Consider the following 17,268-nt stretch of genomic DNA (forward strand, 5'->3'; position numbering starts at 1 on the left):
TTACTGGTTAAAACATGAAGGTTCAGAACTGAGTAAACTTCAAAATGTAATCAGCAAAAGCCCCAACTCACCCACTGTATTTTATGAACAGCAGTTTAAGCTGAAATGGGAAGGAAATTTAAAAATCAATGTAAGTGGGCAGAAGAAAAAATTTTGAGTTAGTATGTTGAAAATGTTTTATGAGCTGTAATTAAAACAGCCATCCCCTCAAAATACCCCTGTATATTTACTTTTTGATGCAGCTGTGTTGTAATAGCAACAAATAATTTAATCTACTCTAAAATTTCTCCAATTGAGGCAAAGAGGTTACTCGAATCTCTTAGTCATTAGGATGGAGAGATACTGTTTTGTTGACCCATTTACAAAAATAAAAAGATTAATTTTGCTTTAGATTTTAGGACAAAGATAGGGATGATAACAAGCAGGGGCTTTACTGATACAGAGTCTGATTCATACAGGATCGGATCCTCAGAGTGTGTGACAGAAGCCAGTTAAGTCGCCCACCGTTTGTGTCTCAGCTTTTCTAGCTGTTGGTACTGAATTCCCCACACATCGATGGGAGTTCCTCGTCTGAGTCACAGGGTAGCCTGGCAGCCGTCCTGATTTCATCCCACCCACATCTCCACTCAAAATGAGCACTGCCTGAGCAGGCTTCTTTACCAAACAAAGATAGTAAAGCTTTTCTGCCAACACACCATGCCTTCACAGGCATGAGGGTTCTCACAGGAAATGCTCTAGCATGGATCTGTATGCGGTTGTTCATGAAGTTTTCCTTGCAAGGTCCTTAAAGACCTAGAGATGGTAGGTGTGGTTAAAATTCCTGCAATAAAATATCCCAGGTTATTAACTTAAAAAGATGATTTTTAACATCCCCACACAAACTTCATGGCTCTGGCTGGGAATGCGTCTCAGTGGAAAGTAGCTTGAAGTCCTTTTGTACTTTGTGATTTCCTATGCAGCTCTTCGGGTGGCCTCATTTCAGACCACATCACTTCGTCCCCAGGAGCTGGTGGAATTAACAGAATGCCCTTGTCAGCTTAGCAGAGATGACAGGATCTAAGGAGCTGCAGGACTATGACAGAGGCAGCTGAGTACAGTGTACAGGCTGCGCTGTCTGTACTCAGCAGCGATACAGAAGCTCTCAATCTCTAGAGTTCTCCTTACAACACCTTTAACCAACAGCCATTGATGTCAATGTTTTCTGTGTAAAAAAAAAAAAAAAAAAAAAAAGAATTAAAAAATCAAATGTTTACACGCTCCAGGTCTTTGGTCAAGATGTTTCTAACCGGTATTCCAGAAATAGAACTAGCTTTTATTTACTCTGTAGCGGTCCACGTTCATTTGCCAAGTGCCATTACATAACAGCAATTAATTACATTATTTCTTCATTACTAGCTGTGAGCATAGACTGTTTTCACAATGTGCTGAAATGTATTTCTGAAGCTCTTCTCAGTAGCTCCAAAGGGAAGATAAATGAGGACAAGCAGAGTGCCTAGATTAACAACAAATGATAAATCCAGGCCCCTTCCTGGATGCCAAATTAAATATCCTGTTGTAGGCCTTGACCTAATTCCAGCTACTTGTGATTTTTCTTGTACTTCTTCATTAAACAGATTTTTAAGAATTGCTGGGTGAGCCATGTGAATAGGCTGTACACATCCTTTAGACATATGTACTTTCAGAAATTATTCTTGCAAGGTGTGGATAACTTCAGATGGCCTCAAAAGTTCCCACTAATTTTGCTGGGACCAGAATTTCATTATCTATCTTCAGAAAAAGTCTCTTGTTAAGAACGGTGTTTCATTTATATTACTTTAAATACTACAAGCTGTAACTGCTTGCTTACTATCAGGACATGATTCTTAGTTTTCATCTTAAAAAAATCTTTCCTTTGCTTCTTTTTTTTTTTTTTTTGGTTATTCCTACATTTTAACATATTAATGTGTCCAGAAGTGTGTACGGTAGTGGTCAATGTGTTGTGTACTATGCTAAGTGTTTATTTTGCTGAAATTGTACTGCCTTGTAAGTAGCAGCCAATACTTTATTGAATTACTTAAAATTATTTAATACATTTATTCTTGTCTAGTTTTGCAGACTAAAAATCTTTTTCAGTTTCTTTTTTAGAGCTCTCATATCTCTTTACATCTTCTTCCCTGTATAACTGATCTCATTGTCCCTCGAAGTCAGTCCCCGGTATTAAAGACTCCTGTCTCCTATCTTGTAGATTCTAAAGCAACCCTAAACTATGCTGACCTATTTTACCACTGTATCACACAATCAGAGAGATTTGCCAGATGTCTTAGATGATTCATTATTCCCTCAAGGAATTTGACCTATCCTAGAATAAAACTGAGATTGCAGAGCAAGGACCGAATTCTGATTTCAGAGACAATGACTTTACTGGACAGATCCAGTCAGAGTCTTGGAAATTGATTTGGAAATTGATTTGTATTCATTCTGATGCAACTGGGGTCAGAATCTGGCTAAAGATATACTCACGGATAGACCAAAGGTTTTGCCAGCTGATCACTAACCTGGGTGCTAAACTGAGTCCCTGTATGTTAAGCTCCTATGCTCTTAAACTGGTTTTGGTCTAGGTTAGGTTCCAGATGTGTGTCGGGGGAGGGGAGATGACACCTCTAGTGCATTTGCTGAAAAAACCTTTATTATTCAAATGCAGTGCCTGTTCTGCTCCTTTAGAAGCAAAATTCCAACCATAAGGGGACATTATCATGAAAGTAAACAGGTCCACACAGTGCTTGTTAAGTTACTTAACAATATAGTTCTAAAAAAAGCCCAGGTTACCCACATCAGCACTGCTTTTTGCATGCTCTTTACACTTAGGTTAGGGTCTTCCAGGATCCTATCTTATCTTCCCTCTGCACTGATTACAGTTTACACACACATGGTGTTGCACCACATCAGAGTTTACTTCTTTCTCTATTGTAGGCCATATCTTTTTTCTTTGACTGGTCCTCAAGCTGTTTTTACTACATTCACAAGCAGTTCCTTTCTCTTCTTTGGCCCTCGCAAAGCTTCCTGTTTCAGTCATCCCTGACCATTGCAGGCCTGTGGCCCTTGAATGCCAGCAGTGCCAACAATCACTTTCTTCCTTCTGCTTTGCTGTGTTTCTAGGGACCTTTGGTTACTCACAAATCCTTTGTCAATTGCTCTGCTTACTGGACTAATTTTCCTGGACATCAGTATCCTAGGATGCTTCTACATGCATTAGAGCCACCAAAATTAACTGGTCCTCACTTATACAGTTTCATAGGATATGGGCTGACTCCACACATGCTGATCAGCTCAGCAATAAAACAATTCTACAGCCGGAGCGGGGATACACAGAGGTTTCAAACTGTCACAGCTTAGTTACTGCTCTGTTGCTTTTCAGTATCATTTGCTCTGTACAACTCAAAAAAGGACGTTGCATGCAGAAAGAAGAGAGAGTGCATTTTTAATCTTCCTTACTGTAGCTAAAGTAAGATTTTAAAGGGTATCTAACTCTTTTTTTTTTTTTACTGATCTCAGTTAGTAAGAGAAGATATGCAGCTGAAATGTTCTAAGACCTATCCTCAGTGTGATAAACACTAGCATTGACTATCATGCTTCCTGCTGTGAAAATATTTTGTGTTAGACCTTTTAAAACAGGAATTAAACTGTCTGCATATTTGGGGTATGTGCAAGGGTACAGAAAGAACTGTGTCTGCATAACTTTGAACAACCAGCTGGTGTCTCAAACTGCCATCCGGAGGTTACATTTTAAAACTTTCTATTGATTCATGATAGAGCTAATTGAAATATGTGCCTATTCTGATTAAATTCAAACCACATCAGAAAAAGCCCATTTGGTGACCTCTGTACTGCAGATCCTTTTTCCAGAAACAAAATTTGCCACAAAAAATGTTGTGGTTGACAAACAGGAACTTATCTTGAACTGTTTTGGTAGAACAGGCAGTGACAGGACAGGACTGGAGGCAGAATAACCTGATCTTTAGTTGAGATGGCATCCCTAGCAAAGCTTTTTTGCACAGGGACTGGCAACAAAGGGAAGCTTACCCTGATTCTTCTCCTGTCATATAAGCGAATAATCTATTAATCTAACACCAAATACAACTTCCTCATCTATTCTAAAGAAAAACAAAAAATCAGTTCACAGATATTAGTGTTGTTGTTGTTGTTTTGTTTGTTTGTTTTCTGGAAGACAAATATACAAGGTGCTAATTCCATTTCCAGGACTGGAAATAAATATAATCAGATCAGAGTTAGCAGGTCCAGAGCCCAATCAGAGCAAACAGAAACTGTAATCTCTAACAATTCCCTATGGAAAATTTTTGGATGTCTTCATTTGACAAGTCAGTATTGAAAGGAAAAATCCTCTGACTTATAACTGCAATGAAAACATAGTCCATAGTCATAAGGTCTGGAAAATCTGTCCACTGCTCGAGGGGAAGGGAGACAGTGAAATCGCATACACTGTGAAGATCCATACAAATTAGATAAGCAAATTCTTATTTTTAGCATTTGCCCAACAGCAAAGACAAGGGAACAGCACATAAACAACTCGGAAAGGAACAAGTAACCTAGGCTAAGCCAGGGTACATTGAAACAGTCAAGTTCCCGGCGCAGGGTGTTCTCATATAACTGAGGAACATGTAACTCCTGTAACTGAACAAAATTGTAGAAGGCAATAAAACGGGAAAGGCAAAACACGTATTTCTGTCCCTACCTTGCCAGTGAAGGAGAGAGCTTTGCTAGAGACTAAGGGCCAAAGCGAATCAGACTTTGCTCGCCTAAATCAGAATATCTTGGAACTTACTGAAGTCATATGGGTTGTAAGAAGATAAATCTCTGAGAATCTGGTCCTTTGGTACCTAAAATAAAACCTGGGCGTAATTCGAAAGCCAGCACCAAAACAGAGATTTTGAAGTGATTTTTTTAACCTGTAACTCTGGAGATGCCTGACATTTTCAGTTGTGATTTTCCCTGTTTCTCTGATAGTGGCATAAAGATAGAACAACTCTGTAGCACAGAGAATATGGAAATCAGTCTTAAGCTCTTTCATTCACGCATATTTTAAGCAAGAGAGATGAGTAACACACATTTTCATACCATAAAAGGGGGTGCCACCAATATATTTCCTCAAGACACCTCTGAAGATAAAAAAGGGAGCTCTGCTCTGTTTAGTGAGTGAATGGACAGAAGTGGTATTATTTGGAAGAGGAATCAGAAATTACTTGCAAAGCAGACTGTGAGATCCAGCTGGTCTCAGCCACTTCCTTAAAAAACAGCACACAGCTTCCTGCTCAGTGTATGACTTTTTAGGCTCTTTAGACTCCTTATTCTCTTCCAAATTCTTCTATAGCACTAGATTGTGAAGTCTACTCCTGAGATCAAATGTCTAAACTTTAGGCATAGATCTCCTACTGAACCTGTCCTTGAAGGCTGGTCATAATTCCACACTGGTTCAAGCTTTTGTGGAATATCTGTTAAGATGATATCATTTGATAACTTGCTACCATATTTGCATGAGGCTTCATAAGGAGCTGGGTAAGACAGCAGACATAAGCAGTGCCGCAGGTTGTGGTAGAACCCCACCATTTCTTCTCCACTGGCTGGCAAATGTCAGGTAGAAGGGGGCTGCAATTTGCTCTGTATGACAGGGCATCTGGCTCAGCACTGGCTATGCTTTCGCCCCGGTCTCTACTCGCACTGCTCAACTTGGAGTCTCTAAAGGAAAATGAAAACCCCAGATCCTATCTCCTATCCAAGCTAGCCTGTGTTTCATGGATTTCTCATGTACTAAGCCCACAGTGCTACATATATATAAAAGTCAAGGGCTGAAGTTCCACGTCAGTCATCCCCTGTCCCAGCTAGAACATAATTGTAGTTTGTGGTATAGATAGGAGCTCATCTTGTTAAAATAGCGAAAATATGATCAGTATTTGTTCACACTATAAACTGAACTACACTGTAATCCTCTCCGCCGATGCAATTTTGTTTGTAAGTAAGGGCAGCAATTAAAGATGCTGTTAGCCTAGTGATGAGCATGTTTCCATCCTCCACGTGACTCTTGAGCATCTGTGTTCTTGTGAGTGATTCTGTGATTAAGTTCACAATATATCTAAAGATAATCTCCTAATTTCTGCTTTCTTAGTTTCTCAGAAAAATTATGTTTTTCTGTAACCTGATAACCATACAATTGAGTATATTTAGCTTTTGAAGTAAAGCCACTTTTAGAAATGTTATAAATTGTACCTATTTACAGATGTTCCCAATTCAAGACCAAGTTTTTTGTTAGGATGGACCAAAGAGATTTTCAAAATGTTATTGCTTCAGGCTCTGTAGGAAAAAGGGGAGAAAAGGAAACGCTTTGTATATCTGAATTGTAAGTAATCTGAACAATAGCAGCCAAACTGACTGAAAAAAAACCACAACATTTTCCAGAGCAGAATCTCCTGGAATAAGATCTGTTCTTTATATCAGGCCTGGTATGCGGCAGTACACCCACACACGGCTTGTAAAAGAAAATCTAAGGAAAATCTATGTCCTTTGCTTGGAAGAGATCAACAAATGGTAGTTCTGGAAAAGACAGAAGTGTTTACTAGCTTTTTTCATGACCCTTCTTGAAAAGATCAGTTGCAATAGCATCTGCCTAGCATAATTATTACCAGTGATGGAGGGATAAGATCTTAACCTAGAAGAGGAAATACAGAGATTATAGTTTTCACATCAGCCGGACCTGATGAGCTTTGTCATCCTAGGATATTACAGAAGCAGCTGAAGAAATCCCATTGTTCATAGTGGTTTGCAAATTGGCAAACACGAATACCAAGTGAAAAAAAGAAAAAGAAAAGAAACATAGCTCCTATATGAAGAAAAAGCGAAATAGCAGCTTGAAGAATTGTAAGTCACACCTCTTAAATTCCTGGAAAAATACTGAGGTACTTTCAAGTAAATGTTATATAAGCACATAGGAGAACCCAAAGATATCACAAGCATTGTAGATGAATTGAGAACAAATTCTGTCAAGACAATGCAATTTTCTTCTGTGAAAGGTGACAGGCCCACTGAGCGGAGAAGAAGCACTAAGAGTCACCTGTCTCAGTTCCAATAAAGCTCTGGCCGTTGTCTTAAACAACGTACACGGAAGGAAGTGTTCTTCTAGTGGAAACTGCTGTAGGGTGGGTGCAGGACTGTTTGGAAACAGTATTGAGGTTGTGATCTTCAGTGATTCTTAGTGGAAGAATGCCTGTCAAACTAGATTCTGCAGCAGTGTGTCCCAGACAAGTGCTGCTCACTGTTCTCAGCAGTGACTTAGGCTGTTCTTACTAAATCTGCAGCTGCTAGTAAGCTGGGGAGAGACTGCAAGTGCATAGGATAAATAGGAATAACAGTCTGAAAAAAAATGCAGTTCAGTAGGTCAAGTGCTATACTCTTCCAAGCAAAACTAGGGCTAGAAAAATACTAGATGTGGAATAAGATGTGGATGTGCGATAAGGCAGCACTAATGCTGAATCTGGCAGTCTTGGTGGCTCAGAAGCTGGACCTGAGTCAACACCGTCACGTAGTCACGAAAAGTGGAAGATGGCATGCTGAGGTTTACATGAAAGTATAGTCTAGAAGGTAAATGGGAGGCAAGTTTCATTCTACTTTGCAATGGTACAACTTTGGCTGGAATACATTTTAGACCCCAGTTTTGGGGGATGCTCCTCAAGAAAGCTGTAGCTGAGAGTAAGACAATCCAGAGGAGGACTGTGTAAGGGACCTTTTAATTTCTGTGCAGAATGAACAGAGCGGGATTGTATTGCTTAAAGCATTGAAAACTGGCAAAGCAGTGAAATCCTGCCCAGGATGGACAGGAAAAGAAGTAAAGGCCTGAATAGTAGCAAAGAAGGTTCAGGTTGGACATTAGAAAAGCTTCCCAGTGATAGGAATAACGAAGCTCCAGAATTGTTGACCTAAGAAAACTTTAGTCTCCAGCACTGGAAGTCTTTAAGGACACTTTTGAGAAAAAGCATAGTAGTTATTTAGCTGTGTGACTGAGGGATGAACCTGATAATCAGCTGAGGTTTTTTAGAACAGTTTTCTACGATTTTTTAGAATCATTTGTCTCAAGCTGCTAATAACTTTCAGTTTTGGAGTAACAATAATCCCATTTGTACCTGCATCATTTTTTTCGTTAAGATACTCCTACATGTGTATATGTATCCCTGAGTGCTCACTCTTAGAGGTTCTGACTTCGCAGCTCCGAGACAGCTGCTGCAGGGCAGCGCTGAGTCTGGTGCAGTTCCCGAGCAGCAGCTGCCTGCAGTGCCCATTGCTGTGCGCCGCTGCGGGGCCAGGCTGGCAGCCAGCCCAGGGATAGCCAGCCCGGGCACACAGGCAGCCTGCTGGCCTTGTGAGGCTGTTGGGCACACTCGAATAAACAGCATCCCTGTGTGATTCAGCGGGTGCCTAACAGTCATGCTGGAGGCCGATTGGTGGTGTGAGCAGTGCGTTTGGGCTTGATGGCGGTGTTCAGCCACCCTGGAAAGTGTAGCATAGATCTACCGTGGTGAATGAGCATTGTCTCCAAGCTTTCACACAAAACATTGAAACCCATTTCCAACCTCCCGACAGTTTTTGCCTCTGTTTTGAGTGCTGTTACAAGCTAAGTTTCACCTACTCCTTAACACTTAGTGTTCTATCAAAGACAAATTATTTTCCTAATGGCTTCATTTAAAATGTATTATATTTCAGTAATGATCTTTATCTAATTTTTAGGATAATGGATAAGATTTATCCAATATATTGATTTTCCAAAACATAAATTACTTTTAATGCAAGAAAGTAAACATAAACTCAGTAGAGCAGTTATGGAAGATATATGGAATAAATATATTGTAGAGTTAAAACAGACACAAAGACCAAGCTGTATAAGTATATTACAAGTACATATTTTGCCAATATATAAATACATATATTGCTAGGTTAAGAATATACAACCTGAGTGAACTGCAGTCTGAACACAGCCAGAGCTGTGGAGGAGGACACAGACAATCTGCTGTCACCATTGCTAAAAACTCAATGTACAATAAATGTGGTGAAAAATTACAAAGCTGAGTATAAGAACATTAAAAAGAGAGACTTAGCTTCAGTAATCCTGATACCTTTTAGCACTAATGACTCTTTAGTGCCCATTGCTGCTTCATGCAGGAAATCTCTCTTACGGTCACAATTGACTGACCTTCTTTGAGAAATAATATCCTTGATAAAATGGAAAAGAATATGTTCTAGTTAGATACCAGCCTGTTGTCAGTCATATGTTATTTTGGGAATCATGCTTCCAATACTGTAAGTCAAGCCAAGGTATTGGCTTCTGCTGGGAATAGAGCCTTATATAGCTTTATAAAGACTTCAGGTTTTCCACCAAGAACTTAAAAATATCTAAAAATATTTAAAAACATTTACAATTTATAACATATCTTAAAATATTACAATTTGTTATTGTAAAACTACTCAAATCAAGATTATAGTAATTAAGGAGATTGCTTATTCTGTAGTGAAGAATATTCCATGTGCCTTTATATGATATTTGGATATATAATTCAGCAAGGTACTAAAACATTTGTTTATTGCTAGTATATACTTCAGGAAATGCCTACATACCTTGCTGAAGTAAAACCTAAATTACTAAGAATAAACTTCTGGGTCAGATTGCCAAAAGCAGCTTTTCATTTTATTCCTTAACCAAATTTGCTTATTGCTCAGGGTCAAAGCATAACACTTTGGAAGAATTCCAGCATCTTTGCATATCTCTAAGCTGCTGAAGACTGTTCTGCTGGAAGACAAGTTCTTCCGTGAGCGCTTGAAAAAATGAGAGGCCTGCCTTTGTCAATTTGTATTCTTTATCTCCACAAATGCTCACCTACACCATCAAATTAGCACAGTTTTTCTCTTCATGTGTTCTGAAACATCCTCAGACAGCCCTTGTGTATAGATTGGCAAGTTGGCCTCTGCTAAACAGTGTGTGGCAGTCTAATTGTACATCTGCTTCTCTCAGTGATGGCACTAATGCAGATTTTCTCCTCTGAACAGCCTTCAGTTTTATTGAAACTTAATTATGAATGAGACTTCCACATTTCTGTAAAATTTGGCTAAAATTGTCCGTGGGTATAAAACATCTTCAGGGAGATAGGACTCTGTTATTACTAACAATATGATACTGTAAGTTTCATTTTCTTAAGAAACTAAGCTATAAAGAAAATGACTGTCAGCCTTAAAGAAATGCATTTTCAAGAGAGAGAAAGTCCTTTCGCAGAATAAGTCTGGGACTGCATTTTAGAAGCTAGCAATATTTCTGCCAGTAGCCTGTAAGCATAAGTTGCCTGTGCATGTAAGAAAGAAAGATTCTGCTTTAGCCTGGAGCTCTGAGTAAACTGAAAACAAGTAACAAAAAACAAGTAACAAGTAAGGTTTTGGTGAAGAAAAAAGGATGGGTGTGGGCAGAGAGCACAGGAAGCAGGCAAGGTGAGTACTACTCACCATTATATTTATTTATTTATTGTGTATTTGATTATGGAGAATATATTCTCAATGGACCAGACCTACTGCGATAATAATTCCTCTGAGTTCAGTAGAGTTCTTCTAGGAATACCACTGATTCCTCCTTCTCTCATAAATCAAATCAGGAACAGGATCGATAGGCTCATTTCTTTCCTTGGCTGAGAATATCCAGATTGAAGCCACTGTCCTCAAAGAGAGCATTTTTACCATCTTGTCTAACAAATTCCAGAGACAGTGACCTCCAGAGTGTAAGATGTTTCTGCTGTCTGTAGGTTTTCCAGAGGCACTGACATAAGACAGATGGAAGGTAAAAATTAAGTGTGCACTGTGGAAAGGACTGGTGAATAGCTTCTGGATCCAGCTTAGGTTCTGTTTTTCACCTTCTTTCCTTTCCTGGACATTGGTGGGAAATAGATGAAAAAGTCCCTAAAAATGTGTGTTTAGATACAAAAACTGAATTTCTTTGAGGGAGTGCCTGACACTAGTGAGTCTTGTTGAAGGTCTCAAAAAGCAAGTGCCTGTTGTTTACTATTTTTACTGAACTCCTCAAAAATGATTCTTACATTTAGCAAGTGTACTACCCAGTAACTTATTTTCATAAACTACAACAGATTTAATTGTTAGTGCTTAACAGCCTTATGGCATGTTTTTACTAATCCCTGGATGACCCAAACCACACATTAATGTCACATATCTTCCTCTTCAGCCTCACAGGAAATCATTTTTTCCTTATGTGCTTCAATGCATTATGCCAAGGGCTTTCACGAGCCTTCTCAATCATTTCAAGTTTATCTTGTGGGTAGAATGGAAGTCAAAGCAGCTGAGGTTTACTGTTAGATATATTCAGCAAACAACCAGTGAATTTCCTTCCTTAGTTCTTCAGCCTGCTGGTTTCGTACCATGAAGAATATTTTCCTACCTCACAAAAAGGCTGTGGGACTCCTCAAGGAGCATGAGCTCATCCAAGAAAATACACTGGAGAGGTCCAGCTGTGTGAAGTGCTGTGCCCCATAGATAAGGTTTCACAAAAGGCAAGGGAACTGAAAATGTTAGACCTTCAGCAGTTTGGATACTTTTTCTGTTCTAAGCTCAGCTGGATCCCCAAATTCTATTTTAATACACCTCACATTTTCTTCCTTGTTACTTTGGTTCAGATTCAAAGCATTTTACCAATGAGTAGTAACCAAAGTAATCCTTCTAGTCACCTACTAAAAGCAAAAATAAGAAAAGTTTCTGAGACTAAAGAGTAGCCATCTGATTTTATTTCATGCAAATGCCAGAAATTAACTAGAATTATTAAGAAAGGAATAATAAAAGGTTCCAATAACATATTTTGTAGGACGGTATGTTCTATGGTAACTTCATGTCTACACAAATTGAGATAACACAACATAAGTAGGATTTTCTGATTTGAATAGACTGGGTGTGAAGAAGAAGGCTGCCAGTTCAGTCTGAAGGTCTCAGTACATTTGGTCAGAGCTAATAATGGCTCTAAAAATGTTTCCTGGGGCTTCCAAACCTTCACGTTAGTGAAGTATTTCTGTGATTTATTTATAAACATTGTAAATTATAATCACTTAGGACACAAATTTTTACATCTCCTTTAGCTGAATGATTCTTTCCTAGTTGCTTAGAACTGTGATTTACGTACAAGCTCTCCTTTCCAGAGGCCAGATTTTTACAGGACTCATTGGTAATTGGCAGCTGATCCTCTTTGCATGTGATCAAAACAACAGTGAGCTGTTAAAAAAATAACAAATTTCCTCCCAATTGCAGCCATGTGTCTGGAAACTGTTTCCAAATAAACCAAGTATATTTTTGGAGTTTACACATATCTTGTGACCTTGTTCCAGAATGTCATTGTAGTCTAGCTCACACCTGTACAGTTTTGCAGAGGTTTATATTCCCGTTTGAGTTGGACTTGTGCCCAGATGCACCCAAGGGTAGGGTGCAGTAGGATGAGGTCTGCTTTCAGTAATACCAACTGCCAGTAAACTCAAGAGGCCGATTCAAAATAGAAACAGTTAAGCAGTGCAGCCGCTCAAAATTTTCCTGGCAGAAAAGAAAAGGGGTACACAGGACTGCTACATAAATTTCAAACTAAAAAAGATTCCCTCTGCTGTGGTAATCACACCATAACTTCTTAAGCCATCAAGGGGGGCTGCTCTGCAGTAATGTTTTAGTTGCAAAGTAACACTGTACCTCATTGAGCAAAGATGACAGAAACTCCAAAAGACCTACTTTTTCCTCAGTTTCAAAACTGAGTCATTTCAGTGACACCTTCAGAAAGCCAGGATATGCTAATGAGTTTGTGTTTGTCCATCTTACTGTAGTCCTCCAATCTTATTTATGCTATAGCAATGTTTAAGATTAGTTCTTTTGATACATTGGACGTTTGGGGATGCTAGATAAGAAAGATTGATTTATTTATTTTCATTTCAGCTTATTGGGAATGAAGATGTTGCAATTATTTGATGACCTGGCTAAGGAGCATTCACAGAAGAGGCTGAGAAGAAGGAGCCAGCTTTCACAGACAGCGTGAGTAAAAAGACATAAAACAAACTTGTATTTCAGAGTTTTCCCTAGTGACAATAAAAGCAGGTTTTTCATAGGGAATCTAGAAGATTCAGAAGAACAGACCTATGGAAGATGTAAAGACGTGAAGATGAGATCACAGATCTGAGAAAGTAAAAAAGAGCCACCTTTCTCCTCCAAGATGCCCTTCAGACAATAGCATGTAAAAATAAAAAGCTTGTATAAACAGGCAACCAGTCAGACAGAAATCTAGACCCAGATACAGGTTTTGTATTGCTGTTGCTTCCTCTCCCTACTCTTGCGAGCACATCTGGCAAGACTGGTATGAGGAGACGAGAGAGGAAAAGAGCTCTCTTTGGTGGGAGTTGCACTTGCTTCTGTTGGGAACTGGTGGCTAAGAGGTATATAGTGTTCTCCATGCGGCTCCATCCTGTGGCAGACCTCTTCTGTCAAATCAATGACTGAATGGCACACAGAAATAGGACGAAGGTACAGTTGCTCATTGATTATGTCCTCGTTACCTGATGGCAAAGGTTCAGCTCTTTTCAGTGCTAGAGCTGCTGATACCAGTAGGAATTCAACAGCAACCATAACTCAGAACACTGTCTCACAGGTCTTCTTGAACAATCAGTCTGATCTCACTATGGGAGAGTACCTCAAACTGAAAATATAAACAACCCAGTAAAAGGACTGAAACCAGTTACTCAGCAGAAGGGAAACCCCATTCCTCCTTCACTTCCTTTAGTGTGAAAAGTCACCTTGCACATTACAAGAGCTTTTTCTGCCTAACTGACTTCTTGGCAACCCTGACAAGAACAATTTGACTTTGGGTGGATGTTGGATCTGTGGCAAGCATATAGTTACAAAATAAGTCACGCTTTCCTTCCATCTAGTGCATGTTCTATTTATGGCACATTCCAGATTATGCAAGGATTCCCAGAACACTGCAGACTCTAGTTCAAAATTACATCTGCATAGCATGGAGCATATCAAACAATATTAAAAAATCCCATTGGTAGCAGAAAAAGCATCATGCACTTATATCTACAGAACAGATTAAATTAATACAAAGATATGCCGTAAGGTAATGAAGAGTAGTTACAGTTCATTTTAATTTATTTGCTAAATCATTTTAATAAATTGCATATATATAAAAATACTAATTGTATAAAAAAGACAAGATAAATAGTTTACTATATTAAAAGTAGGATTTTTCTGTTGTTTGAGAGAGTATGTATTCTAGAAGGTACATTATAGAATGTGAATGACTTAGGACAAGTATATTGCAATCCTAGCATTTTCATTCATGTCAATTTCCTTTCAAAATACAGTTGTGACAAAGTACAGTATCTTGCTATCCATTCAGCCATGGGATAGGAACTTTCAGTGTAAGTTTACTTGTTTTGTGATACAAACATAAGGAGTTTTTTAAATGTTTGTGTTGAGAATACTAAATAATAGAGCTCTTTCAGCTGGGACTTAAACAATTGCAGTGACACATAAGAATTTCCAAACCCTTAAGAAAAGCAATACAACAGGAGAATTGTGCAAATACAAAAACAAAAACAAGCATATCACTGAACATACCTCTTGTTTTTCTGGGCAAATACACTGCAAACACCTACATCTAGAAAGTGTTTCCTGCCATTTCTTTTCCCCAACTCTTTTGTCATGTAAACTTGTACTTGTTTACGTGTATTCAAGTAGGCCAAATGACAAAGCTTATTCTGAATTTTCAAATGATGTACCTCTCCTAAAATGTGAGGCAGAAATTCCTGAGAATCAGACTCAGTAACAGACATTATGAAAATTTGGCTGAGTTTTGTCGAAAACAAAGAAGATTCCTACTTGTATTACAAAGTCTATTATGTGAGTCATAACAGGTTTTCACTGAAAAATCAGTACAGACACAGCTTTCAGTCAAGACTATTCAAAGATAAACTACAACAACCATTTTCTTGCCATTGCAATCTGTCAGCCTTCACAATCTTGACTAATTTTTAAAAATGGATGTATTGTTTGGATGTCCTAGTCTACCTCAGAGGGCAGATTCATTCTGAACTCTGCTAGCCAGATTAGATTTGTCGGCTATCTAATCAAGCCAAGAACAAATTTTACTCTTTCAATATTTTTTTAGTTTACCACACAATTGCCAGGCCTTGTTATGAAGTAAACCCTGTAGTCTAACAGTAAAAAACACCTAAAGAGATAGTCTACAAAGTTATCTTCAATAGTACGTTAACTTACCAAAATACCTGGGCTTAACTCTAAGCTTTTATGAGGTGTCTTAGATTTGCTACAAAGTAGAGTTTATACAACTAAAATTACAGATTTTACCCTCAGAGCCACCTTTTGTGCTTGAATTAGAAACTGGGGGATTAACATGTTTCTTAACAAAATAACACTTGCCATTGTTAACAAAGCACTGACACCTCCCCACCTGTCTATAAGATTATGCGGTGTTTCAGGCTATTAAAAATATAAAATAAGCAGAGAGAGTGGAGGGAAGAAAGGGAGGTATTTCCAGGCTCCATTGTAATGTGACTTTTTTGTAAAGGGCAATTTTTTTGTAAAGGGCATTTTAATGGAATTTTTGTGTAGTAGTATCACCTATACTTTTCTTGTCACTCAAATTTTAATCTCTGGAGCACTATTTCTCCATCAACGAACCATGGAAAGAAGGTGACGTGAGCTTCTCTGTTACCTATCCAATTATTCATCATTAATGGGCTGAGTTGCAATGTAAACCTGCATGCGTAACTTTAGAGTCAGAAAGGAGCCAGATTAGACAGTTTTAATTACCCAAGAGTCATCATTTGAGCTCTCTCTTCTCATACCCTTTCATTTTAGAATCAAACCTCCAGTCTCACATGTTGGTTTTCTCACATCATCCATGAGATACTGGAATAATTTACGCAAGGTGTGAAGTAGTCTGTTTTTAGCTATCTGTTACAAAGTTAGCAATGTTACTATTCTTACTGGGCACAGTGTGTAAGATATATTCCCACACTAGGAGAGTATTTAGTAAGGTCACAAGGATGCCCAGTCCTTATCAAACACATTCCCTGGAAACTTGGCAGGGATTTCATTTTACAAGAATTCAGGGGCAAATCATTGGTATTGTCTCTAGATTTATTTCAGTTTTTCAGTGTTTGTGCAGAAAGAAATTCATAGTATCAACCTGTAAAAGATGATTTGTTGTCAGCTGCATTAAAACTCTGGTTTTGCTTTAAATAATCTGATTTTGAATGTATTTAATTCACTAACTTCAGTGGAGTTGCTTCATGTTTACACTACTACAAACGAAAAAGAAGCAGGCTGTATTCATACCACTGAGATTTATTTTAGTCTGATTAATCATTCCTTTAAGAAGAAAATTGAAGTTTTTGTGTAATTTTAAAGATGATAACTTCAAGGCTAGAGACAAACACAGAGTAATATACGCAAGGATTAGATGCAAATAATTTCCATTTTGGAAAAGAATTTTCTGTAACCAAAAGACGCATAAGCCATAGAATTGCAACTCTAAATGGAAATAGAATCCTACAGAAAGAAAGGAGGACTTAGTCAGAGTGCTGTGCCTACCTCTAATAATCTGTGGGAAAGAGGGAAGCCCCTCCCTACTTTGTTTCTTTTAATTTTTCTGACTATTTTTTCAAAGTCTCTGTCCTGTAGAAAGTGTTTGTGCACAGTGAGAATGTTGCCAGAAACAGTGAGATAGAACTCTTGCAACCATTGGCTGTTGTTGCAGATCTCCCAGACAGTCTATATGGTAGCAGACTCCAAATTCTGCTGCCAAGGTGGACTGAACTATATATCCTGAACAGATGTATTAAATAAGACATGCCGCAGTGGAAAAAGACGTGGTCTGCTGTACTCTTGAGGATCAGAAAAGAAGGGTGAGCAAGGAAAGTCTTATTTTAGGGAAGAATCTTTTTTTAAATAACTTACTAAGAGGAAAAAAAACAGAAAAGCAGGAACAGAGTTAGTTATTACCATCTGCAAAAGCTGAATATAGCCTCAGGGTATGATCTTAAATGAATGAGGGAACTCCAGTCCCTCTGAGAATATGAGAATGTACGTAAAACTAAGTTATGAAACTTAGCAAATATATTGAATTACATATCCTGAAAGCAAAATTTATACAGGTAATACACAATACAGAATACTTGCCATAATATCATC

The 17,268-nt window shown here is 38.4% G+C and overlaps 1 protein-coding gene and 1 long non-coding RNA gene across 7 annotated transcripts in view; one reads left to right on the forward strand and one right to left on the reverse strand.

Moving 5' to 3' along the window:
- The window catches only part of LOC310879860, a 56,370-nt gene extending 47,070 nt beyond the window's left edge, over positions 1 to 9,300 (reverse strand). Inside the window, exon 1 of the long non-coding RNA XR_014571187.1 lies at positions 9,153 to 9,300. This is a non-coding gene — a long non-coding RNA (uncharacterized lncRNA). The remainder of the gene's footprint in view (positions 1 to 9,152) is intronic.
- Positions 1 to 17,268, forward strand: part of LOC310879851 (uncharacterized protein) — a gene marked incomplete at its 5' end in the record, with an annotated part of 54,600 nt that overhangs the window by 990 nt on the left and 36,342 nt on the right. For all 6 annotated transcript variants that reach the window (XR_014571167.1, XM_083794790.1, XM_083794794.1 and 3 more), the window contains one exon: positions 12,991 to 13,086. Coding sequence is in view for 5 of the 6 variants with exons in the window: in XM_083794790.1 (XP_083650916.1) it covers positions 12,991 to 13,086 (96 nt within the window). The remainder of the gene's footprint in view (positions 1 to 12,990; positions 13,087 to 17,268) is intronic.

The sequence above is a fragment of the Anser anser genome, assembly GCF_964211835.1.
Source record: "Anser anser genome assembly, chromosome: 11".
Lineage (NCBI taxonomy): Eukaryota > Metazoa > Chordata > Aves > Anseriformes > Anatidae > Anser > Anser anser.